The sequence below is a fragment of the Amblyomma maculatum genome, chromosome 3 (genome assembly GCF_055883805.1).
Source record: "Amblyomma maculatum isolate TAMU_Amacu chromosome 3, ASM5588380v1, whole genome shotgun sequence".
Lineage (NCBI taxonomy): Eukaryota > Metazoa > Arthropoda > Arachnida > Ixodida > Ixodidae > Amblyomma > Amblyomma maculatum.
Window position 1 is genome coordinate 203,875,182 of NC_139346.1, and position 26,307 is coordinate 203,901,488.

A 26,307-nucleotide genomic window follows, 5' to 3' on the forward strand; every position below is an offset into this window, starting at 1 on the left:
GCTAACTATGTTTAAAAAAAAAAAAAAAAAAAAAAAAGATATGGGACAATGCAACCTTGTTATCCTAATATACAAAACATTGCAAAGCGGTATCCACTAGCGTAGGAGACCTTCAAATATCGCGATAGTCGCCGCTCTGGGAAACGATGCGTGAAGGTGAAACTCTTGCGCAATGCCGAACAGGGTGACCCAGACAGCAGTCCCACTCTTCTCGGGGCCATCGAAGCTGGTCGACACAGTTCAGCTTACACTGTGGGAGAGGGAGAAACGTCTGCCCGCTCACCACCGAGTCTCTATGCCCAACTAAACCGGACAAACCAGTCACATCCTGCAACGAACGCTGTGCCGCGCTGGAATTCGTTTTTATTGGCTCTCGGATGACACCGCGCAGGACACGTACACACCTATCACAGGCAACAAATTGCCACCGCAGCAAAAACAAACAAAAAGTTCGCTCACGATGTGCGCGCAGAGCACGGAGGAAACGCAGTGAGGCATCAGACACTTGCCGTGCAAGAGGTCAGCGTCAATCACCGCACAGCTGGCCATGCAACAATAGCTAGGGTGCACGCTGGACGGAGGACGAAGAGCAAAAAGTGCCGCCGCCGCTAAATTTCAAACGGAAAGCGACTGCCGCAACACATTTGAGAGCGGCAAAGGGCGTACGAAGGGCGTCGCAAAACCCGAAAGCATTTTTTTTTTTCCACGCTAGACGACCGAACATGGACATGCACGCGTAATACTCCTGTCATACGGAATAAATAACTTCCCCATTTCCTAGGCTCTCGGGTTTAGTCGGTCACTACGCAGACCATCTCGCAAATGCGTCACAGCTCTCACAAATACAGGCGCAACAAAACAAAATATTTCCGATTAAGCCATGAAAATTGCGCACAGGCTACATATGCCCGCAACGGTACGTCGCGAGCACATAAGCCGAACTCGCGAGCCACGCTTCACAAGAGCGGGGGTGCCGCCAGCACAGCTGCCCCCGGTAACCCGCCCGCGCAGTCTAGACCGCCGCGCAGGGTCGGTCGCGGTCCCGCACGGATGGCGAAGTAGCAGCAGCCCCGCACAATGCAATTACGCGCTGCACGAACCCGGTTAACGAACGAGCCGCGAGGAGAGGTACGATACGAATCGACCTTCTTTTCCACCGCCGCCAACAGCGGCGGCGAGTGCGACGTAACCCAGCCGCCCGTGAGTCCGCTCGCCCGCAGCCGCCCAGCTTCCCGCGCGCTACGGGATCCGGTCTGGGCCGGAAGATAAAACAGCCAACAGAACAAACAACGCACGGTCGGCCTCAAAAACAGCAGCAGCTGCAGCCGCCATCGATGCGGCGGAGAAGGGCCCCGATACACACCTCGTGCCAGTTTTTGACCGCTAGGCAGGCAGACGATTCACGATCGCTATGGCTGCTGCCTCACCGGCCGCGCCGTTACGCAGCAGAGTGGATATAGAGACTCTGAAAGCTGCGAATGACGACGACAGCGCTACAGCGCGGCGATAGACCTCGCCACGGGAGAACGGAGTGATACGCAATCCACCTCGAGAGCGACTCACGCGCTTGTTACCGTTAAAGGGACGCCCTCGCGAGGTGACTCATACCGCAGATCTCGCGCCAGTTCGGCTGAAGCGATGAAACGTTGCGAACGCCCGTCGAGAAGCAACACTTCGCTGCGTAGCCTCAAAGCTGCTCTAATCCAACCCATGCGAGCACGACTCGTGGCCAAGATTTTACGCGCTGTACACGCGCCGAAACCATCGTGCTGCACATAAATCGCGATGCGGCCTAGCGATTATTCACGGCTTGAACGGGGAAATTCTCGCGTGGCGATATTAACTCAAAGCATATTGAATGATGTATAACACAATATCCCGGCGAGCGTCCCTGGAATACTAAAAAGAAATAGGACCTGCACTGACCTACCTCTAAACTTTGATGAAAACAGCGGTCCACCTACCCCCATCTCATTATAGCACCTCATTTCTGCCGCAAGGTCACATTACCTATTTGAAGCAGAATGAACACGTTAAAAAAAAAAAAAGATAGCTACAACGGTGCGCTCCAAGAATCGCACGGGGGAAGGGGGGTCAACTTGAGCTCACCTCACAGCCCCAATGTCAAGACAGCTATCAATTGTAGAGAATTAGTGTAGCGAATGACACAAGTCGAGCAGCCAGCACCACTGCACGAATTTCCTGACGAATGCCTGACTCTCAAGAACGCTGGTTCTAGCCAGAGCATGCCTTGCGAACGCGTAGCGAGCGACGGGACGGTAACTGCGGGTCCACCCAGGATCTGCACAACTCAAGGCGCGATTGCCGCGTGTAATATTTAAATATGACCCCCTTCGTCCTCAACTAAATATGCTTCAAGCGTACCTCATAACTAACAGAATGACTAACGAAAGTTTTGTCCTCTAGTCCTGCCACCACTGTTTGGATACACCGACCGCGCTAGTCTACGGACGCACCTCGCCGCGTACGCTTCGCGGCTGAGCCAATACAGCAACTGCGTCGCAGTCGCTCGAGTTTCACCTCACCCATTAATGCCGCTGCTCGCTCTCACTGCAAGAGATACGCACTTGTCGGTAAGCGAAATTTTACAACGCATACCCTTCCGCTCCCAGCTTACCGACCCCGCCTTAGCGCTCGTCTACTGCACCGCGGCACTGGCTCGATTCTGCCGGCAGCGGCCCGGACTTGGATGGAGGCTAAACGCAAGATGCTGGTAGATGTGTAATGTCAGTGCACATTCAGAATCCCAAGGCGGTCGAAATCATATCGAGCGCTTCACTACGACATCTCTTATAGCCCGGAGTCTGTCTGGGACGCCATTCCTAACTTTTACTGCGTTCGGAAACCTTCAGCGGCGAGGCTACAAACAAGACCAGCCTGGGGAAACGGAGTTAAAACAAGAAAGTACACGAGAATCCTGTCCAGATTCCAGGAAAGCAGGAGGCAAAAAGGGCGGGAAGACGCGAGAAGCAAGCACACGAGTTTCTCCTCGGAGCAGCCATGCAACGACGGGCCACAGGAGGGGTGCGGGGAGGGGGAGAGCGAGGACGAAATAAGCGAGGGGAGCGCTGCAGAAAAGCACAAAGACGAGGAACAGAAGGGCAGCCCCGTCGGGGGACTGTATACTAAACTGCGCCGCGCAACCCGCACGTTTCCGACGAGGGCGCTCGCCCCCTCCTCTCTCCGAGCGCCCGCCGAAGCACGGACAAGAGCGGCGGCTTCTTCGCAACTTTTCGCGCCCCTTCAAAAAAACGCTGAGAACGCCGCTCGGGACGAAACTAAGGCTTTTCGAAAATCTTGAAAGGCATACGGCGCTACACTGCTCAGGGAAACATAAACAATCAAAACCAAGCTCACACCAACGCATGGAAAACAAAAAGCGCGGACGAGAAATCGGGGGCGCCCCAATAAGAGACAGCTGCAATTCACAAAGGGAATAACTGGCAGTTTAAAGAGCGCAACCTATTATTGCATATTACAATACATGAAGTGCCCAACCTCAAGGCACCCAGCCAACAATGCACTTTGCAGCATGAACATTGTCCACAAAATTCTTCAGAGTGCAGGAGGAAACGTTCCAACAGCAAAAGCCGGATATACACAGGCAAAAGATGCGAAGCATGTTACAACAGTTCTCATCAAAGCGTGCACCACTAGCCCGGCCGCACGCTTGAGCAGGCAGCAATAACAATACAAACAAATACGCACCACAACAAAAACACCGGGTCGTGGTAACAACAACCCAGCATCATAATCCGCGTTAAAGCAACGACTTTGAGTAGCTAAAGGTGCAATACGAAACGAAATCGTGCCTAAAGGACGCGATCGCACAAGACTGCGAACGAAGCACACAACGCAGGCCGACGCGCGCTACACAGACGGCGAGGCACCTCGTGGCTCGAGCAGCACGCACCGGGAAAACTGCCCGTCACGGTGATCGGCACAAGGCCGTGCATCACGCACGAGCTGACGGCACGTTTACAGCACGAGCCTCGATCGCCGACAGAACGCGCACAGAAAAACACTACAGCAACCGAGCGGCCACGGCAGTCCACTGCGGCCATGCCGAGCTCCCTCGGCGAGCCATCGCCGCTCGCTGGCGCGGCCGCCAAAATTCGAACCCATCGGGTACGTACCGTTTGAAGTGCTCCCGTATCCTTTCTTCTCGAATATTATCCGGTAAATTTCCGACCCAGAGGTGTCTAGTCTCTCTAACCATCTTGCATTGCTGGCCACATCAGGACATCATTGCGCTGGACTCGTACACACGGCCCCATCAAACATATATCATACACCGTGTGTTTTCTTCGCGGCCCACACTACACGCAGGCATTCTCCGCCGCGAAGAGTGACGTCACCCCTCTCGCAGGCTCACGCGAGAAGCGGCGAGAGCGCGCCGAGGTCCGCCCCTCGCGGAGACTGAGGAGGGAGAAGCAGGGAGGGAGGTCAAAATGGCCGCCTGCCTCCCCCACGCCCAGGCTGCAATGGCAGCTTTTCCTTGTTATTGCTTTTCGCCCCCCATATCGAGCGCGTTGCGAGCTCTGGTCGCTGTCTGCTTTGTCAGGCCTTCCATCCGAAAGCGAAAGGCACCCAAAATACTTTTGTAAACAGAGCAGTAACGAAAACGCGGCCCAACCGGTATCGCGTCCGTCGAACTTCATGAACGCAAACCCATGCCACGTCAATCGTATTTACCTCGCCTAGCTGTCGCCATTTGCGCCCGTATGAAGTGGGTGAAACTTAGCAAAACGTATTTCGCACAACTTAAGTACGGAGAAACATAAGTAAATGAGGTAACAGAACAGAAAATGGTCGGCACAGAAAACGAAAGGCACGCCACACCACCCTCATGCAGTAAATCGCGTTTGGTAGAAGAATGCAACACAACAGAAAAATGGAAAATACTCCCTGGTGATGGTCGAGGCCACAGCTAACCGTGGCAAAACTCGATAAATCCCAGGGAGGTGAGGAAGCGCCGGCGAGTAATCCAAACTAAACGCAAGCCACCCCCACGATGCGGCCTCTTCGATGATTCCGATCGTGGTGGGTTCGCCGCTCTCGCTACGATAATCCACTTTTGGGCGCCGATGCGAAGCCGCTGACCGAGCGTAAAATAAGGAACGCAAAATATCTCCCGAAACGAGCAAATCCAATTTCGGCATCCGTTTGCATTTCGAGATGCAAAGATGGCCGCCGAGGATCGCCAACAATCCCACCGGCCAACCATAATCCAAGAGGGCAGGCACACCGAAGAGGCTGGAACAAATAATCCATTGTGATCTCTCTTTTTAATGGTTACAAGCACGTATAATCCGTCCAGCAGCGTCGGATGGTCTTGGAAAGGCACCGCGACTCAGCGCATCGACGGCTCGCGGAAATAAGAACACCGAAGTTCCTTTAACCTTCTTGGAACACAAAGACTGTTGCTCGAACATCACCGTGGCAGAATTGGGTTATGCGCCTGCGCACAGCGCACCGCCACGTTGGGCAACAGAGGGCGGGATCAGAGAGACCGCGCCGCCTGCCGAAGGAATGTGAAACTACAATAAAGCGTCTTTGTGGCCAACTGATGTTCTTTGTGCGCCGAAATTAGCGGCTAAACGCATTACGCGAAGGCTTTCTATGAGAGCTTTTTCATTGCTTCGCAGGTGTTCGCTTTTTTGGTACTACTGCATTTTTACTTAACTTTATAAATAGTGGTAATCTTGAGCACATTAAATAATATCCAATCCGGTTTAACCGGTGTAACGAACACGCGCACGCGCGTGCACACACACGCTGCGTCATGTATACATTACTGAACATGTAACGATCTACATTTTCATGCTGTTAAATTGTACGAATGGAGTATAAAAAAACATACCTTTAGTTCCCTTAGTCTTCAAACAAGAAACCAATGCGGGCTCCCGCAAAATACATGAACTAATTAATTTATTTTGCATAAAAATACATAAACAAGGACCAAAGGTGAAACTTGGTGCATAGCGTAGATATTTTAAAATAAACATTTAGGATCTCGCTCTTTCTTGACGTAACTTGTGGAGAAATGTAATGACATGTGCAGGATGTTCAGTTAATTAAGGCACTGGTCACTCTGTAATGAGAAAAAATAGAAAGGTGTTACTGCATGGAGACATCATCAGCAAAAACAACAGAAGATAGCTATCATGATTGTGGGGCAAGATAAGGAAAACACTAAAATGCAGAAGCACAGTACTTTGCTGTACAACCCAGCTAGCTGCTCTACAACATATCAGGACTCGGAACTATGTGCAACACTGCACACATATAGCTCACATACCGCAGGAGATGAACATAACTATAACTCCTTACTCCAACATGTGCACACCTTGTTCTATGCTGTAGAGTGGATGGACAGAAGAAGTGTTTCCTCTTGACACGGTGCTTGCAGGACTTCTTCGTAATGATTGTGAGGTGCTTGGTGTGGAGTCTACCCTGCCCAGACTTCCGCCACTGCTTGGCTCAGGAGTCCGAGGAATCTTGGGCCTTGAGCTGAACGCTATGCTGTACTCCTGCATGCTGCAAGTATGTTCCATGGCTCTCAAACAGTTTTATGTGCACACAACGTCTTCTAGTGGTGCTGCATCTGTGTGCAAAAAAGACTGCAACATGAGACTTCAGCATGCTTATATGGAAGCCCATGTTGTGCCACAATTTATGATACTTCGAAAAATAGACCATGCAGCCTAATTCATGGCTACTGCATGGTTTACATTTTGTACAGAGTTATGCACTCACTCAGCATTCAAAATGTTGTTCAACATGTATGCACAAATTGTTGTATTACTCGTTTTTCTAGCTGCAGCCCTATAAAACCGAAAAGACATGTATGTATACAAGTGTAATGGTGATAATTAGGAGATATCGAAGCACATGAGAGTTGGCAGGTGTGCTGGTCATGTGACATGGCTAGCTGCTGCAGAAGACAGCCGTCAATTGGTAGTTACACTTGAGTATGTGCAGATCGACGTGTCTTGACAGCTCCACGTATCAGGCTAAAATGGGTCCAGAGTCACCACGTGTGTCTACCATCATATCAAAAATTAGGCTAAGTATATATAAAAACCAGAACTAAATGGTTATAGTGCCGAGGCTATAGCTAAGTATACTTAGCTATGACATATTGTTGGCCTCGGCACTGTAACCATTTAGTGCTGGTGTTGTATTTGTATTTTGTACCTATATCTGCGAAGTGCGTAAGCTTTTTTTGTAATTATGGACTAATTATTTAGCAGTGCTAACAGAACGAGAGGTAGGCATGCACTGACTTGCAACCAAATAATTTATTGCAACAGGTAAAGTAGCAATTTAAAAGAAACAGAGTGAGCAAAACGCAAAGTATAAGTGATAAGACAGGAATACAAGTTCTTGTGGGACTACGGCCAATGACAGTTAGCTGCCACCTGTTACCATAGTTGCATATATTCTATATTTAGCAGCCTTTGTTTTGTGCTACTCCTCATATTCACATACTTCATTTACAGCATGGAAAACCCCTTCCAATTCAGAAGAAGGCTATCTTTCCAAGAGGAATACTTGTTGACACTCTACAACTTCCTAAAGCATTCAGCATAAACACCTAATTTTCGTTGTGCGTTTATACTTTGTAAAGATCACATGCTATTTGCCTGCAACGGCTAAATAATTTATAATTGAATTTATTTTCTCATCTGTTTCCATTCAACAGCTAAGTGATGGCTGTAACCTCGAAGGCAAATATAGGTAGCATAAGTGACTATTACGATAAAGCCAGCCTGCCTCAAGAACAATAACAAATGAAGAGGCAGCGGTTATATTGCAGTTTTTTTCATCCATCATGTGACTTGGGACTTAACTTTTGGTGTCTGGACACCTTTAATTAAAATGTATCCCCAGCCTCCTGCGACTTCATAACATTATAGCGAGATATACTGATTAACTGGAGCCAACTAACAAGGTTGGTATGAAACGGATAATGCAGCCTTTTACATGAGGCAGCTCCCCACAATACTGATCTGATTTTCTAATTAGGTGTACTAACAGTTCTTCCGAACTAATCTCTGTGTACTGAGATCTTATCATTTAAGTAAACAGGTGGGAATGTATAGTGTGACAGCTTTAATGCACAAACAGCAAAACAGGGCTATACCAGAATTGCCTGATTAGTTATGAGGAGTCTAATGTCAGAAAAAGAGAAAACATGAAAAGTGCCTACTTGAGGCCATTCACTTTATCACTAGGAGGGGAAGTCATGGCAGCAGCCGCCACAAGTGTTTTCTCTTCACCGGTTATCTGCTTCACCAGCTCAGATGCTTGTTCGTCAACAGGGGGAGCCATAAACTCTGAAAATGTCATATTAGCAGCACTCTGAGAGAGAAAAGTTCAAAATGTTTTCTTCGCATGCATTGCTGAAAGCGTTGCACTGATGTATGCTAAATAGTAAAAGCAAATGTTCCTCAACATCAGGCTTGCCGACTACAGGGCAGTCACAAACAGTTCACTGGGCGCTAAGAAAATGCATGATACAAAGTACTGTACATGAGTTGCACAAGATATTCGAGATATTGAATATTGTGTGAATAAAAGAACCAAGGTGAATATAGCCAACAATTTATTTATGCAATCAGAAAAACTGATTGTATCCCACGCGGCAAAGCTATATATTGCACATATGAAAAAACTAACCTCGGCAAAGAGAGCCACTTTTTGGTGATTCTGAGGCTTACCCTTTTTTTTTTAATTGGTTCACAGGAATGGAAAGACACAGTATCTGTCACACTTGTTTCTGTGGGCACCTGAACCGCGCCGTAAGGGAAGGGAGGAAGGTGGGAGTGAAAGTGGATAGAAACAAAGAAGAGCCGTAGTGGAGGTCTACGGAGTAATTTCGACCACCTGGGGATCTTTAACGTGCGCTGATATGGGACGCCTCTGCCTCTTCGCCTCCATCGAAACGCAGTCACCGAGGTCGGGATCGAACCCGGGTGCTCCGGCACAGTAGTCGGGCGTCTTACCACTGCACCACCCCGGCAGGGCAGGCTTACCTTTGCCCAGCTGGCCAATTATGGGTTTATCAATAAATATTAGTGTGCTTACACAAACAACAGCCAGGAGCACAATCCCATTTCAGAAAAATTTATTTGCCAAAAATGAGTTATACAGAACTAAAAGCCACAAAAAAAAATTCTGAGCTAAAAAAAATAACTATGAATTTCTGGAGAATTTCAAGTTAAAAGTGAGTCATACCTTAGCTTTACATTGTGCCCAGTCATGCAAATAATGTTCTGCCAAAATCCCCTCTTCATTTATTTGAAAAGTTAAGCAACACACAAATCTAGTCTCTAAGAATTGAGCTCTTACCAGTGGTCTGAATATGAGAAGTCTGGGAGCAGTCAATTTCTTCTGACTGGGATGTTTCTGCAGGATTCACTGTGGTTTCTTCCAAGGAATGATCCGGGGAAGACTCTTCTAGCCTGCTAAAGCATGACAAGGATTTGGGCAATTAGGTCTTCAAACAAACAAACAATGGTTCCAAAGGAGCAAGAAAGTGAGAAGTATATATAAAAAACAGAAGCATGAAATGCTGCCTGGATTAAAGCAAGGCTCAGGCAGATTTTTCTACAATTAGCTGCCTTTATATATGTGGACACATAAGAATCCTTATATTTACTTTCTTTTTATCTAAGTTAGTTTGAACAAAACTAGCTGATGTTAACAATAATGCAGAATCTGATGTAATGCATAAATTCCTTAACTAGCGTTTTCCAACACTCCATTGCACAAACTCTTAGTGCAGTTGCATGGTGTGATAGGGTGGGCATTTTTGCAAATGCCACTGCACGTGCACTTCTTGCGATGCACAGGCCTCAAGCTACAAAAATCCTGCAGCCATCATACAAGACTAAATTTTAAGGCGAAACCCTTTATTGCCTCATCGTTGTCATCAGCAAAAGTGCCACGCTGTTGCGGCGGCTCTGATTGGTTGAGACGGGATGACGTCATGGAGGTCTGGACCAATCACAGAGCACCACCACAGTATGCGCGAATGCGTGCCTTATATGGCCATATGGCAATCATTGATCAATTACTAATTAATTATTAAATGGTGACAGTTGCATAATTAATTACTAATTATTGCTACCTTGTATGGATGTATGTGAATCGATGATCAACTACTAATTAATGACTAATTCATAATTATTAATTAATGCCGCGCACCCAGTAAAATCGCGTAGCAGAACACAGCACTCAGGCATTCGCTTTTCATCATTTAAGTCGCCAAAGTGTCCTCGAATTTTTTACAAAAAAGTATTAGTACAGTTTTTGGATTCTCTCTGCCCTAAGAAATCAGAATGGAGAATACAATGAAAAGTATTTTCTACAACCAAAAAGCTAATATCAATACAGCATAAGTGCCCAGAAAAAGTGCTCATATTACAGAAAAAGTCTTAAGCATGTTGAAGAATTTACCTTTTCCACTCTCTGACTGCAGGGATATATTATTGCCATTTCTATCAGCTAGGACACAGTTCTTCAGGTCCACATATGCCTTAAATATAAAATTGGGCTTACCTCTATAGCGTATATATGTACCCAAATGGCACATTTACCTTGACATGGTCAATCCTCCCATTGAAACAGTGTCCTGTCTCTCCTGTAAATAGTTTACCATATATTATAAAGGTTTATAATTCACCATTCACAACATCATAAACTAGTCTTTCCACCATGCCATATATAAACTGTTTTCCAGCAAGTCCACCCAAAGAAATCACCGCACACTCAGTAACACTGAGTTGTAAGTCACTGGCATGCGACCAAATGTAAAGCCCACACAAAGTATAGTAGTCCCCTTTCCTTACTTGTGCCTCTATCTATATTGCTTTGCTCCTCTTTTATCTTTGTGCCATTAACTAACCAAGCACTTGGTGCATGTATGACTGCTAGCAGTTATGCTTCCATTGATCAAAGTACTTTTTTTTATAATCTGTGATAGCCATACATTATGGCTCATATCCTGTGCATTCCTCCATGTCCAGAGTGATGACATGACTTCACCGTCACAAGCTCATCACTGGTCATCACACAGGTAGCCTATAATCTCTGTTTATAAAGTTTCAATGCATTGCCAGCTTCAGTTTCAAACAGCAGTAATATGGCAAAGTCAGCTAAACACAGCTGACAGCAAAAACTATCAGACAGACGCTGCCACCAGTGCAGAGAGTACACAGCATTTGGTTTGGACTAGCACCCAGATGCTCAAAAGAATCTACACTTCATAGAAGACCTGCAAAACCAGTTTTTCCAATAACGTTTCAAAGCCTTTCAATGAACCAGTACTCATATAGGTGTGGAAATATTAAATTTTGTTCTATGGTGAACCTAATATCTTTTTCAAATTGCAATGAATAGGGATCTCACCAGGTTTCACAAAAATTCGTATAATCCGAAGTTTCAATCATTCAGAACAAAGAAAACCTTTATGCAGGAGCATAAAAAACATTCATATAGATCTGTTTATGGAACCTACAGACAATGCATGCTGCAATCTAGCGAGGGTGCGGTCGTAGTTCGCACTTTCATGTTATCTACAGTGGTGCAGGAGAGTGTCTAGAACACCTGATACTCTGCACATTGTGCAATGCACTCTGGCCAAAAAATTTAAAAAGTTTGTATCAGCCACGTGCACAACATCAAGTTCTACCATGCTCAAAACGAACTGAACATGTTTTCAGGCTTCTCAATACTTTTGAATAATTGGCACGCTGTAGTTTTCTTCCAAGAGTGGCTCAAAAGCAGGACCTATTCTAATGCCACACAGCATACTGTTAATCGAGGATGGACAGTTCAACACTGCGACACAGTGTACTGGAATTGGGGCGTTCATAATACACGAGTACATATGGAACCCAAGACTGGTGATGAAGCAGTGCTCAGACAGGTTGAGCAAACCTTCTCTGATTCCTGATTTTGATGGCTATACTCAAATGTATCCTCTGCCCCTCTCGTCAGCTTAGATGCGGTTTTAGAATCTTTGCTGTCGCAGTATCAGTGTAACGAGGGGTAATCTTTATATACAGTAAAACTTCACTTGAACGAAATTCAAGGGACCTTAGGAAAATGTTTGTTGAAGTGAAAGTTCACTGAACTGAAATAAGTGCGTGAAAGCATATTTCTATTAGCACCAAGAAGCCGTTTTGCGGTAAATATTCTACTCGTAATGCAGTAGCCTTTTTCACCACTATTGAACTTAGGACTGCAGTGTTAATCCCTAATGAAAAACGAAAAGTTCTACGGAGCAATAACCTCACACAACCTCATCGAATCACATAGACCCTCATACGGTGCACATCATTATCATAAAATATCTTCCATAATTTGACCCTCATACGGTGCACATCATTATCATAAAATATCTTCCATAATTTATGTCAATGTACAAGAAACTATGAGATCTTACACAATTATATGCGACTTTTAAGTGATTTCTTACGTGAATTGATTGAGACTGTGAGAAAATGTGAGGTTATTGCCTCATACAATTTTTTCAGTAGGGTTGGCCTCAGTCACTGTTTGCAAGCTCCAACCTCGTCCGGCACCGCGGTCTGCTGGGCAGGAGAGACATTCATTTCCTCCAAGCAGATCATCCTTCAGCCGATCACGATTAACCAGCATGCATACGTACGCCTTTCTTAGAGCTAAAAGGCTCTTGTAGGGCTGAAGTTGTGGCTAGGGGTGGTTATGACTGTGGATTCAATTAAGCATGCCAGGCTAGCTGGTGAGTCCGCTGAATACAAGGTTGTCTAGATAGCCAGTTAAACGTAGAGCTAAATGACGGCAAGTTTTCGTCACGCGCTAATAAGTTATGTTTCTCAACGTACAAATATTCAGGAAAAAGTGCACGTTGTTCTGGTTGAAATACTCAGTATGACGTGGGAGACACAGGATGACGCTATAGAAAATGTTCGTAGAACTGAAATGAGCAACAATTGAATTTCGTTAAAATGAAGGGCGTTTGCAGAGCGTTCTATGGAGCCTCGGCGGAGGAACTTAATAAAGATCGTACAACTGAATACTTCGTTTAAGTGACGTTCGTTCAAATGGTATTTTACTGTAGTTTTAACATGTGATCAAAGCATTACCCTAATCGAGATCAGTGTCACGTCTTTTTAAAACATAGCAATAATTTCATTTGTTGCCACTCTGTACCAGAGCAGAATTTTCATTCAAGCTCAGCAGGGCTTTTGGCACTTCGTTGTTTTGCATGATTTGCTTAGTGTGACTCTTTGCACAAGTAGGGTGTTTTTGTATAAATATTCAATTCATATTTGATTCAGTTCATTAGCTATTCCATATTTATTCGATTCCGTTTTCAGTAGCATTATTCTGCTGCGATATTCGGCATGTTTAATTCAGTTTTGAAAAAGTGCTACTTGCACACCCCTAAGTATTTGCAATTTCGAAAGAGCATGTTGAACTATAGTCACGCACCTCCTCATAGAAGATCTTCAACAGCTGGTCTCCACACATCTGGTGAGGTGATGCTTGCACAATGTCATCCATGTCAAGCTCTGGCTCTGGCTCGGATTCCTCTTGAGAATCCTGAATATATTGTGTAAGGCAAGCAGCATATTGCCTACAGTCAGTAAAATAAGAAAAAAAAAGTTACAAGGAAAGAAATTTTGTACATCTTGAAATTGCAATCTAGTGTCATTAGCTACCAAATGCGACTGAAATTGCTGAAATAATAAGTGACCGTATCTTGCTGAAAACAAAAATATTCCAGGTCACAGGCAGTGCACGAAGATGTTCTCGCAGGCTGCCAGCTTCTGTAAGTGACAAAAAAACCATGCACGTGTAATCTAGACCCTCACAGGAGATTTGACGTCTAGCTGCCTTTATAACCAAGACAACAGCACTCGGTATTTACGGGGCTAGAGCACATTTTCATGCACTACTGCTAATAATTAAGTGCAGATCAGAAGAAAGCCACCAGAGTACGCAAGTGCCAAAGCACTAGCGATAATACATGGCAGGCTTTACATTAAAAAGTGACCATGTTGACATTCTTGCTGTTTCAGTTAGCTTACTTGCTCCCTGAACAGCAACTCTAAAGGTATTAAACCACTAGTTTCATTGTTCTACCCTGGGCATTAACAATAATGTGGTCTTTTCACTGAATGACTGGGTCAGCTCCTCACCTACAAAGGCTTTTTTATCAGAATTGAGGCTGATACTATAACACAATTTAACAAAGTCATACTAGCCACAAATAGGACATTACATGAAATACTGTGGCTGCTGTTTTCAGATTGGTGGCAAAGTAAAACCCAAAAGTCACCTCATCATCGTCGTCATCCTCAGTCAAGGAATCAGCAACGGTGTCGTCAACATTCAAGTCTAAAAGAGCAACACATATAATGTACCATTTAACAATATATTTGCATCTTCTGGAAAGAAGGATCCAAACAGTGCACATTTTAAGCTCAATTCGCTGCTTCATCAAGGAAACTGACAACAACAAACGAGAAGAGATCTTCGCAGACGCAGAAAGCAACATAGATCCTTGACAACTATTAATGTTTTAATTAATTCGTGTAATTAATATAAGCCACTTTATTCACATTTTTTTACGGCAGAGATGAAAGAGCAGCAGTAGGAAAGAGATGCAATCAGATAGCTGAATGAATATGCAGCATCCATGCATTCCAAACACAGCAGTGGTTAAAAACCTTAAACAGTTTAAAAAAAAAAGAAAGCAAAAAGCACAGCAAAATAAAACATAACTGTCAAAGCCAATAGCACGTGCAATACAATCTGTCCTGTGGCTCACACATAACATACAGTTTTCTTGACATACAGATGAAAAAGTTGGTATAGCCAATACAGTATAGATGTCCAAAACAGAGAGCAATCCACAAATGTGCACTCTGCTGGCATTCACATAGGCTGTTGCAAGTATTGTAATGGCTTTTTTACTTTTCTCGTACTGTATCTTCAGTTATGTCTTTACTATCCTCTAAGAAGTAAGCCCTATTACAGAAACTTTTGCCTGTCAAGTAGGAATTACCAGTAACTGGTACAGCTGCGATATTCAAGTGACAATTTAATTACAGATTCTGTATCAATAACAGTGGTTCTCACAGAAGTGTAACTGTTAGCATGTTACCTTAATTTTTTATTAAATCATATCATTGATGCTACTATTACTACATTTAAGCATACAAGCAAATGATCTGTTCATTAGAATTAAAAAGTCACTAAAGTCTAGAACCATGAAGCAGTCTTTACAGATTGTAGGCAAACAGTGATCAGGAAAATGAAAAAGAAAAAAGAAGAAACGAACCACAGTCATTAAGACAATGTACATTAAACATCATTGAAAAGTAACTAAATAAGGGAGAGAATCGATAAAAGAAAATAACTTGCAGGTTATTTTGGCAGAGATTTGCATGTATACCTGAGGACAGAAGTCTCTCACACACTTGATCTATCTGATGTTGCACGTCAGGAGGGGAATGCATTTTCGCCTTTTGCAAGTTTTCCTGCAGACCCTAGCATAAAAGTGTATTCAATGTTAGTCATGAAAGCCTAGAAATAAAGGAAAATTACATGTACACTAGTACATTTCAAGATGAAAAAAATGTGGAGTATATAAACCCCATAATAATAAAAAAATCGGGACTTGGGAGATGTTCAACACGAGTTCCCCATTAAGTATTTTCGCTGCAACATTAGAGCCCAGCATGCAGGATTTGTTTAGGAGTGAGCAAGTCTGTTACATCCCACCAACAAATGCTAATAATAATAATAATAATAAATGGCTCACAGGAAGGGAAAGGCGCAGTATCTGTCACACTTGTTTCTATGGGCACCTGACCCGCACCATAGACAAAGGAAGGAAGAAGGGAGTGAAAGTGGAAAGAGAGAAAGAGGGGCCGTAGTGGAGGGCTACAGAGTAATTTCGACCACCTGGGGATCTTTATCGTGCACTGGCATCGCCAAGCACACGGACCGGTGGTCAGGATCGAACCCGGGAACTCCGGCACAGTAGTCGGGCGTCTTAACACTGTACAACTGCGGCAAGGCACCGACCAACAACTGATAAGAATGCAAAATCTACGACGCTCACGTTTGGCAAACTCAGCGGAAATATGCGAGAAAACATTCTTGCAGTCTACTTAATTAGTTTCTTATTTACACAGACAAGAGAAATTTTGGATTTTCAGATCTTTCTTTCTTTTCTTCTTTTCTTGAAATGATTTGGATAGTTCTTCTGGTGGTCTATGTACCCAACACTTCAGCTTGTAATGGTGACAAACCATTTCCTTTATATGTCAGTCTGACACACAGTCAGAACTAAGATGCTGCCATCCGATACGAGCCATGTTTCCATTGCTGTATCTTCGTCCAGTTCTGAATCCATTCCTCGGAAGACTATGCACAGTGCTATGTCATTAGATTCCACTCTCACACTACGTGAAAGACCAACTGACATAGACATAAAGACCCTCTTAACCAAGACATGAGAGCATGACTACATGTCCTAGGAGTAGCATGTCTGTACTAGGATCCAAGGCTCCTAGTACATTCAATTTCCATCTCACCCTCCCACCTCAAAGTATCTGCATGAGTTGGCAGTCGGCAGCTCATGCCATATCACATGGTCACGTGACGTCGCACAACCCATCGGCCTATTCGGCCATGTCACCTGCTGCACCACCTGTCAAAGGCATGCCAGTGAAAGAGAAGAGAGAAACAGAAGAATGGAAAGGAAAGGAAGTTAAAGGCAGTGATTTTGTATACATATATACCCCTCTCATTCTCTGCCTGCGTGGCCTAGGGTAGTGTTGTGTTGCTAGGGCTTCACATTGTGGTTACAATCTTCATGGCATGTCCCCTCTAATGCTCGCACATTAATAATGCTATTTATATTATTTATGAAAAAAGTTCGGTGTACCACTTCACAGTGCAAGTGCCGTGTGCTTCCACACCTGCCACTGAGAAAGGACTGCCGTCAGCTACCTCTCAACTGAGTCCATGACACCCAATGTTTCTCTGCCCAAAAAGGGTCATGTCAGGTAGTGGTTACACCCCAAAGAAATCACTGCACCCAGCAGTGTGATTTCTTTCTTTCAGAGAAATTTCTCAACCTTCTTTTTGCAAATAGATTGGTTTCTTAATTATGCCACACAGCGAAAGAGCAGTAAATAATGCTCCATGAAACTGAATGAGGTAGCACATCGTCCGTTGTGCAGACATATTTTGCCACCAATAACATAAATTTATTCTCACAATTTCAGGCAAAACCCAATAGAAATGACTTTCATGATCATTCAACTGTTTACTTGATAAATTGTGGCTTTTCAATGTTGCTATTTCCACACATTATGACACCTTATATAGAATCTTGCACATCCCTGCAAAAAGTTAACTGCTAATATTTTGGGCTAGAAAACTAACGAATTGTCTTTTTTATTTATACGAAAAGACATTTCTTTCTGATGGAAACCAAAAAAGATAAAAGGCATCTGAAAGGATCAAAGAAGATGTAGAACATGTGAAACAAAAAGACAAAACAGACGCTGAGCTTCACACTATGCAGCCATGAAGTATAAAAAACATGTTTCCCTGTAAGGTAGGGTACTGATAAATTGATACTCCAACTTAGCGGCCTTTCAATGAGGACACATGTGCATACACACCATGTCAACAGCAATACTCCTAAACTCCTGGTCACACACAAGGCTGTACAAGGCACCATTCAGGTAAGGAACAATCTGAAAGACACCAAGAATTAAATCTTAGTCCTTTCTTCACACTAGCATACATGCTGTATAGCAAGGCAATATACCTCTGCATTCTTGTGTTCAAGTAGCCTCTTCATCACGTCAAGTATGGAGCCACTCATCCTGCTGCAGTGTTGCTTAGCTGCAAAGACAAGACGGGCATGACTTAACAACAAACAAGTGTTCAAGAGCTGCAGCTAAAGAAATAACATAGCCTCCATATCCTGTTTACATATGACATTAATAGCTGTTCACTCTAAACGAATACTTGGGGATAGCAGAATCGCAGACACAAAATTTCCTAGGAAAGTCACAACTCGTTCTGTCCATTCTGATACGTCAATATGTAACTGGTACAAAGTGACAGGGCATTTCATAAGTGAGACGGACAGGAACAGCTACAACAAGGTTACAAGCTAGAGTAAATGTGCATGCATTCAGAATCATATCTGTAGCTGCTTCGATGGACAAGAAAAGCAAGGCATCCATGTGGTGTGCTATGTCAGTGCATGCTAAAAAACCCCAGATAGTCGAAATTTCCAGAGCTCTCCACTACAGTGTCTCTCATAGCCTGAGTTACTTTAAGACGTTAAACCCAATAATCCAATCATCATCTGTAGCTGCCGCCAACAGTGTCAAGCATTCATGTTCTGAAGGCATAATTCCAAGAACACTGTCAGCACAAAAATTAATAATTTCTGACTGTGCATGATTTGTTTTGAAACAAAAACAAAAAATTAACAATAATTATCTCAGACATTCCTACCTGTTTTCTGTAGGCAGAGATTCATGAAGAGAGCAGTTACATACTCCAGGCCATACTCCGAGAACCCAGTCTCTTCACCCTCTTGCAAGGTTCGTATTATCCATTCTAGGATGCCGTGGCTGATCATGATCTCTTTCTGCTGACGCCTGTGGTATGAAAAGGTATAAACTGGAAAGATGTCTTCTTTTTTTACCCACAATTAAGGCACTCTCTAAAACTGAACTACACTGCAATAAAAAACACATTGTGAGAAAGGTGTCAGAGGCTTTCCTTGTTAACCGCATTATATAAGGGCGTTCAAGTCAAATCGGGACATTTTCTCCTCATAAGCAATAAAGGGGATCCTGCTGCCTTTTCTAAATCATTTACTCATCGGACAAGCCTCCATTCTCGCCGCATGCTGGCCCAAAGTCTGTGTCAATTGAAGGCACGTGCAGAACAGGGTGCTGGAGCACACGTCCTGTTTATGCAGGACAACGCATGCCATGCTGCACATCGTACAACATGCACACATTACAGGAACTGGGCTGGGGGGATTGCAAATTCCCTTGGCAGTTCAGCCTTTGACCTAAAGATTTCCATCTGTTTAGGCCACTGAAAGGTTCCTCATGGGCGTCGTTTCAACTGTGACGATGAGGTGCAGCTCTGGAACCTTTCAAAATGCGGAGTAAGTACATCAGTGTAGCTGCAGCATTAATGAAGAATAACAGTCACTTCTTGCATTGTATTTACCTGTTGCAAAAGACGAAGCATGCCTGTTTGACCTGGGCAACCCTTGTAGACCAACCAACCAACCACCGCTTAAATGGGACATATGGCAGAAAATTATCATCACAATTAAATTATTTTCACATGTAGCTTCCCATGTATGTTAAATATTTGATCATAGTTTTCATAACGAGAAAAGGCATATCATAACTCTCAAAACAGCTATATCACTTCCTGTGTGTTTAATCTAACCTTCATAAACCTTTGCTTTAAATGCTCTGCATGAGTACGTGCAACTTTAATCTGCATTGTGAGTTTTCCTATGCTATCACTAATTTTAGGGCCTCACTACATTCAACGTCACATCAGAAAGGTTCAGGCTAGTGATGACTCAGTGTGGCAAAAGGTGTCAAAATATATATGGCCAGAAATAACAACAGCAATTAGCTTATAAATTTAATGGAGCTAGGCCCCAGACCCCTGTTCTTGTCTGCCACCAATATCCTGCTATTGAATTATCCCCCTGTTTTACATTCAAGACCAGACGCACATTTGAAAATGTATGCTAACAAAAAGACCACGGCAACGAAAAGGAATTCCACAAAGGAGCCCTCAGCAAGACATTTTCATTCATTGTGTTATATGCGAACGAAACTATGTTAAAGTATTCATAATAGTAGGTAAAATGGGCCCAAAACAATATAAACTGAAGAGCCACTATTTTTTTATATGCACATTTAGCTACATAAAGTTAAATTCACTACTGGGCGATAGCACAAGAAAATTTATTCAGAAGAGGAAAGGCGGCCACAACAAATAAAAAAATTACAACCATTCTGCAATTCGATGTGCATATCATTTGTTACACATTACAAAACACATGTTAAATTGCTGCTAGTTACTGAAGCACCACAATATCAATTTTGTTTAGGGGAGAAAAAGGAAGGAGGTGCTAGAGCCTTAAAGAGCTGCCCTTCCCCCAATCTGTCCATGTGTCTCTTGTTGGAGTCATGGTCATCAGCATAATGTGTAAGAAGGCACTTTTCAGCGCAGACACGAAGAAGCTTTGATGGCATGATAGCAAAGTGGTGTTACCTTAGACTCAGTTTCTGCAGCACACCAAGAATCATGTCTAGTGTTCTTGAGTTGGTGACACAATTAGACACGAGTGTGTCTGTCAGCACTGCAACAAGCTGGAGATGCTTGGCCAAGTAATTTCGACCTGTGCACGTAGAAAATATTAAAAAAGACAGTGAGGGGGAAAAAAATTGAAAATGATTGCTGCCATGTACTGCTGCCAGACTTGCTCAAAATGTTGACACTTTTCATTTTTCTTGGTTCTAGCAACAAAATTAAATTTGTGGCAAAGATGCACCCAGTGAAGAGTTTGTTAGTGTGAATGTATTAATAGAAAAGTCAAAAGAATTCCATCTCTCACGTGAATCTGTATGATCTGTATTGACCAACATATGCTGCATACAGCATCACTAAACATGTAATATTTGTTGAACACAATCCATATGGAACTTTAGTATACAAGATATTTCCTGATGTGTACATGCCATGTCCACCATCATTGTTCAGCACAACTGTGGTGACTGGTGATTTAACACTCTCAGTATAAGATTACAGGCACCACAACTATGTTTACCAGCATAAGGAAGTGGTAGAGCATTGTGCAACCGTGCAGAAGTTGTGGATTCAGCTCGCGCTGATGGCATGCTTCTACCTTCCGTAAAACAATTGGTGATTTAAATTATGAGTCGACTAATTTCATTTGCCTAATAAACGTTATCATAAAAGAATGCTCCCATATGCTTAACAACTGTTTGTTTTTTCCATTTCAGTTGCTAAGCCCCTTATGCCGAAGCTCCTATTACTTTCTTTTGCTTTCCTATAAGATCCAGGGAAAGGCCCATTACACCGTATGTTTTTCATGTGTGAATTCATGAGGTTGCTATTAACGCTAAGTGCAAAAAACATGCGCTTTACGTGAACACGATTTGGTGTACTTAACCAAAAGACTGCAAGGCCTTACCTGAGCGGAAGGCAGCAAATGCATTCAAGAACCTCACAAAGCTTTGCTGCAGTTCCATGTTTGGTGATTTAATCAGATGCAAAATGCGATTCTGGAGAAAACAAAAAAATTATGGGAGACACTTAAGCTGCGCCTTTAAAGGTATCGCATGATAGCGTAGGCTACCAGCCCAAGTATAAAGCCCCGCTTTAACCAAGGCATACAAACATGCCTGCGTGGCTTATCAGTAACATGAGTTCTGGCAGGCTGATTCTGATATCACCCTCCCATCAGAAAGGAGTTGCCCACGAGTAGCCTGGATACACGACACTACGCACTGGAATAAAAAAAAGTTCCCATTGACTTAAGCTGATTAGTGACACAGTTTTTTGTAATATCGATATACTCTTTTACATCTTTTTTTGCATAAAATAACTGAGCACTATCACCCTCCTTTGCAAATATGAAAGTTCAATGTGCTTTCCCTCTCAACAAACAAGAAAAAAAGAGTGCTATGTTTCCCAATCTATCAGTAGCGCACAAAAGCAGCAGATTCACTTACACAGTATTCAGATGTTCGCTCAATGAAGCCCAGCAGATCATTGTCCACATAGGCCAGCAAGACACAGTCCCTTTCTTCTGTGGAGGTCGCCTTGGTCAATTTCTAAAAGAAAAAAAATGAGAAAAATAGCGGTTAGGTACCCTGGAAGACATCATTAAAAGCCTAATATGTAAAACCGTTGCAGATGTATACAATCAAATTAGAAAGGAATCCACATAGCAGGCTTTGAAAAGAGCATGCCCCAAAACCAGAACATCAAAAATAACAAGCAAGATGGCCTCTATAATAACCTCTTAAAAGTTAAGTTAGACCCAATACCCAAATACAGAGTATTCTCTTAAAGGTCTCCTTACCCAGAAAATCCGGTGTTGGTATTGTCGACATCAGCGTTGTGATTGAAAAATTATGAGCATGGCATTGGCAGGTGCATGGCAGCTGGCTGCTGAGAGCCCTGCTGTATGATGTAACAATTCCACATGCTGCCACAAAGTTGGGAGGAGCTGCCTACTCTGGTTGCTCATTTGAGAGTAAGAACCAACCTTCCAGGGCTCTTGAATGCCAAGTAAGAGATACTGCTCCTAGGCCTCGCAAGCACGTTCATACAGCTTGTTTAAAGCGGGGCTTTATATGTTGGGTGGTTGCCTATGCTATCACATCATATACCCCTAAAGGCAAAGCTCAAGTGTCCCTCAAAATGTTTTGTATACAAACACTCCAATGAAAACTAACTGCAAGAATAATTTTTTGCCTTTTTCAAATAACATACCCAAGATAGACAAAAGATACAGCTGTTTAAACAACAAATTCTGAATTTATTCAATATGCACTGTGCCTCAACCAGCATGAAAGAACAATCTACATCCTTGTACAACTTTAGAAAGCAGACAAAAATTTGACAGACACTTCAGCTCTGCCTTTAAAGTGACCAGACACTGGATTTCAAGTGTCCAATTTTTTTTTCAGTTCAATAGAGAGCTTGTATGTTTTTCTGAAGTGGTAAATTCCACGTTTTTGTGAGAAACAATGCAGAAAATGTTTACTGAAGAATTTTTCAATCAGTGCATGCACCGTCTTTATATAATCTGATGTTGCAAGCCATCAGTAGTGAATGCAACTGCACATCCGAAAATTTTATGTACCTTTACTAATACAAATCTCATCTGCCAAACAGTGACTAGACATTTTTAGTATGGAGTAGCATCCATTTCAGTTTCTACACTCAAGGTTGCCATGTAACACCGGAACATACACCTCTTAAAAGAAAACTGCACATACCCATCGAAGTGCTTGTAGTAGAAGAGCTCGTGAGCTGGAATCAGCTCCCGAGAGGTCTTGCTTAATCTTAGAAAAGTCTAGCCTGTAAAAATTCAGTTTGAGTAAATTTCTGTAGGATCATAGCACCAGGCCAACTACAGCATATGTGGCAAAGACACTTTCCTACTGAACATAATTCTCAAGAGCTCGCACATTAGTGGTGATAACAATTCTTCCAATTTCCTACTGTGCTGACTCTGTTATAGTATGACAGAAATTACATGAACCAAACAAATCGCATCTACTGCCATGGCTTACAACTACCATGGTTGCTGAAGACACAACATTCTCGCACACAAACTAAACTCAGATTTTTCTTTCAAACAGACATCATTATCAAAGTGAACACTTTGAGCAAAGCTAAGCTGAGTCTGTGTCTTTTGAACTGGCTATGACAAGTGAGTGATTTCCATGCGTAGAAGGAGACTGTCAGTTTGATCTGTGCTGCATGAGCTTACAGTCACGTAGGGATATCATGTTTCTTACTGCACAAAGTAATCCACTGTCAACATGCATTAACTGTGCCACTTACACGACCAACTCGCAGCTCCCACCGCCTAAATAATAATCCAACTTTTCAACGCCTATTTGGCCGAACACATGCATATACTAGCTCTTCTACTTTGTCATGCACTATAAACTGTTTGAATAGTCATCTAGAATGCATTGCTAACCTACCTGACACACTAAGACTCAAAAAAGAATCGAGCACCTTCTTGCAATGTAACTCATGTATATTGTGTTCATTGTGTGCAAGTTGATTTCGCCCAATCCTGCTAACTATTGTATAATGGTATAGTCCTTTGCATGTTATCAATGTTTTTCATGCATGCTTCGACAATTGTTTGCATTTCAAATTGAATATTACTGTTCACTTCTGTATATTTAAATTAAGTACCACTTTTTTACTCCAATATACTGTAATTTGGTAATCTGCCCCCCTTACACAACGTTCAATATTTCTACAACCTGTGAGGTACGTAAATAAATTAAAATAAATAAAACCATTAAACCTTGGCAATTTTTCACTAGAGGTTAAATTCTGTCAAACAATCAAATTTCACGATATGTACATTAATTCTTACCATTAGTTACATGTTTTGAACTCAACAGCAAAAATAAACCAAAGGGATTATTAATTTATGCTAACATTATGTCAAGAGTCATGGTCTTTTCAGAAGTGCTCATCATACAGTACACCAGATCTCTTACCAAGGTTTCAATTCAAAGAAAGCAAACAAAAAATCATCACATTTGCCCTTCTGCTTCACCAGTGCTTGTACATAAAACTCATATTATATGCAGGCGCCACGAGTATATCTCCAAATGATACGAAATTTTTCGACGGCAATATGCTAAGTACGTTGATATTGTTTTTTTCAATCAAGCAGCTTGTGTCTATCAATTTTTTCCCTCCAGCAATCTTCTCATGCTAACCTAGTGTGTTTTGTGCAGAGTCCACTTCTGAGGACAAACAGTTGGTTGCCATCGCAGGCTGATCCACACAAATTCTGGGGTGCCTGCAACTTCACCAGGTCAGGAAAACGCTGGCCACACGAGAACAGCACTTTCTCCAAGTTCACCTGCGGTGGCCATCAGCAGACAATATTAATGCAAGTGTAGAGAAGTTCTCCCAAAATAAGTTCACACGCATGAAACACAAAATGCCCTAAAAATGCCTTGGTACAGTTTCAAACATCTTCCAATTTTATGCTAGACAGAAATATTTCAGAAACATCTCCGACAAGAATGTTATTCAGAAGCATTTTAATGACTTTTTCAACAAGTTCATTCATAAACATTTTAAAGACGTCTCAAACAAGATGCTTGCTGAGAAATGTATGTCAATGAAATGCTTTAGCTGGATTTGGTATGTAGAAAATATCTCTGCATGTTCAGGTGCAGCCTCGTCCACTTCTAGCTGTAATACGCTCACAGCTTTCAAAGCGTCATCGCTTCCGGCCCGGCCAAGCAATAAAGCTAAGTGACATGCCATGTGAAGTAGCATGTCAGGGTCCCTGTGTGCGTGCATCGATTTGCATCAATATTGTCTGCGTCGGACGCAATGTTGTTTTGAAAGCAGCGACAATGTTATAACTAGAAGTGGACCACCCTGTACCTCACAAAAAACCGCTAGTAATGAAGAGGTCATGCAAAACGGACACAATCACATCAAGCATGACGCATATGACAATGCACAGGTTAACCTCGCCATCACCTGCAACCTCTCAGCAAAATTTGAGCACGAACAGCAGCTGTTATAGCTAGAAAAATATCAACAGTTGTCGTGAGCACAAAAAAACTGAATGTAAACGTCAAAGCTTCTTCAGGTAGAAGAAGGCGATTTCAATCAGGTAGCATTTGAGATAAACACATTACCAGGTCTCCCCTAATGGTTGCTTCAAGGGCAGTGATCAGCTCAGTTGTCACAGTGACGAGCATCTTGTAGTCCTCCTGAGGTGAAAATCAACAAAGATAAAAATAATGAGTCAGATTGGGAGGGTTTTATGTACCAGCAACAAGCTATATACACCTTAGTAGTGGAAGGATATATATAGTAGTCAAATATCGGAAGGCTTGATCAACACTTATGCATCAAAATTTTTAGAACATGGACATTGTTTAATTTCGTGTCCAAAGAAATGCAGTGGCCAATGCAGGAGAAAAACCTATAAAACTCATGCCTAGCACTAAGAAATTTGCTGGGGCTTTAGCTTTAGTTAAACCCGGTAGGCTGCGTAAGCAATACTGCATTAAATCTGTTAATCCATTGGCGTTCTTCATCCATCTCTTGAGCCCGTTGTTGCTTCCTGGCTGCGGTAAGCCGATGTAGCTTCTCTTTCAGTTTATCAGACAGCATGTCAAATGGTCGGGCAAAGCGAGCGAACACGCATTTTTTATACTCAGTTCCCACCTCCTCTCCACATTCTGAAACATCTGGCGAGAGCGCAGCGCCTCCCCCTCAGCGACGCCAGCGCCTCCACTCAGCAGCGTCGCAGCTGTAGCTGCGGCACGACGTGGCTGCCGACCGGGTTTACCGGACGGCTTGAAGAGGGGGCCTATCTGCGGCCGCCCTTGTTGCTATGAAAACGACGCGCCATCTGCGGCGCAGCGTGGCTACCGACCAGGTTTA

The 26,307-nt window shown here is 43.2% G+C and overlaps 2 protein-coding genes across 2 annotated transcripts in view; both read right to left on the reverse strand.

Moving 5' to 3' along the window:
* spen (spen family transcriptional repressor split ends) overlaps positions 1-5,480 on the reverse strand; it is a 118,831-nt gene extending 113,351 nt beyond the window's left edge. Inside the window, exon 1 of the mRNA XM_084599302.1 lies at positions 4,158-5,480. Within this exon, the coding sequence (XP_084455428.1) occupies positions 4,158-4,240 (83 nt within the window). The 5' untranslated portion in view covers positions 4,241-5,480. The remainder of the gene's footprint in view (positions 1-4,157) is intronic.
* Positions 5,481-5,941: 461 nt separating this feature from the next.
* Positions 5,942-26,307, reverse strand: part of LOC146197473 (lisH domain-containing protein ARMC9-like) — a 45,449-nt gene continuing 25,083 nt past the window's right edge. The window contains exons 9-25 of the mRNA XM_084599306.1: positions 25,554-25,628; positions 24,612-24,757; positions 23,136-23,217; positions 21,861-21,962; positions 21,320-21,410; positions 20,377-20,503; positions 18,574-18,719; positions 17,873-17,949; positions 17,724-17,798; positions 15,479-15,572; positions 14,360-14,418; positions 13,510-13,620; positions 10,629-10,672; positions 9,379-9,494; positions 8,237-8,363; positions 6,371-6,561; positions 5,942-6,115 (exon numbers count right to left, since the gene is read on the reverse strand). Of these exons, the coding sequence (XP_084455432.1) occupies positions 6,111-6,115; positions 6,371-6,561; positions 8,237-8,363; positions 9,379-9,494; positions 10,629-10,672; positions 13,510-13,620; positions 14,360-14,418; positions 15,479-15,572; positions 17,724-17,798; positions 17,873-17,949; positions 18,574-18,719; positions 20,377-20,503; positions 21,320-21,410; positions 21,861-21,962; positions 23,136-23,217; positions 24,612-24,757; positions 25,554-25,628 (1,668 nt within the window). The 3' untranslated portion in view covers positions 5,942-6,110. The remainder of the gene's footprint in view (positions 6,116-6,370; positions 6,562-8,236; positions 8,364-9,378; positions 9,495-10,628; positions 10,673-13,509; positions 13,621-14,359; positions 14,419-15,478; positions 15,573-17,723; positions 17,799-17,872; positions 17,950-18,573; positions 18,720-20,376; positions 20,504-21,319; positions 21,411-21,860; positions 21,963-23,135; positions 23,218-24,611; positions 24,758-25,553; positions 25,629-26,307) is intronic.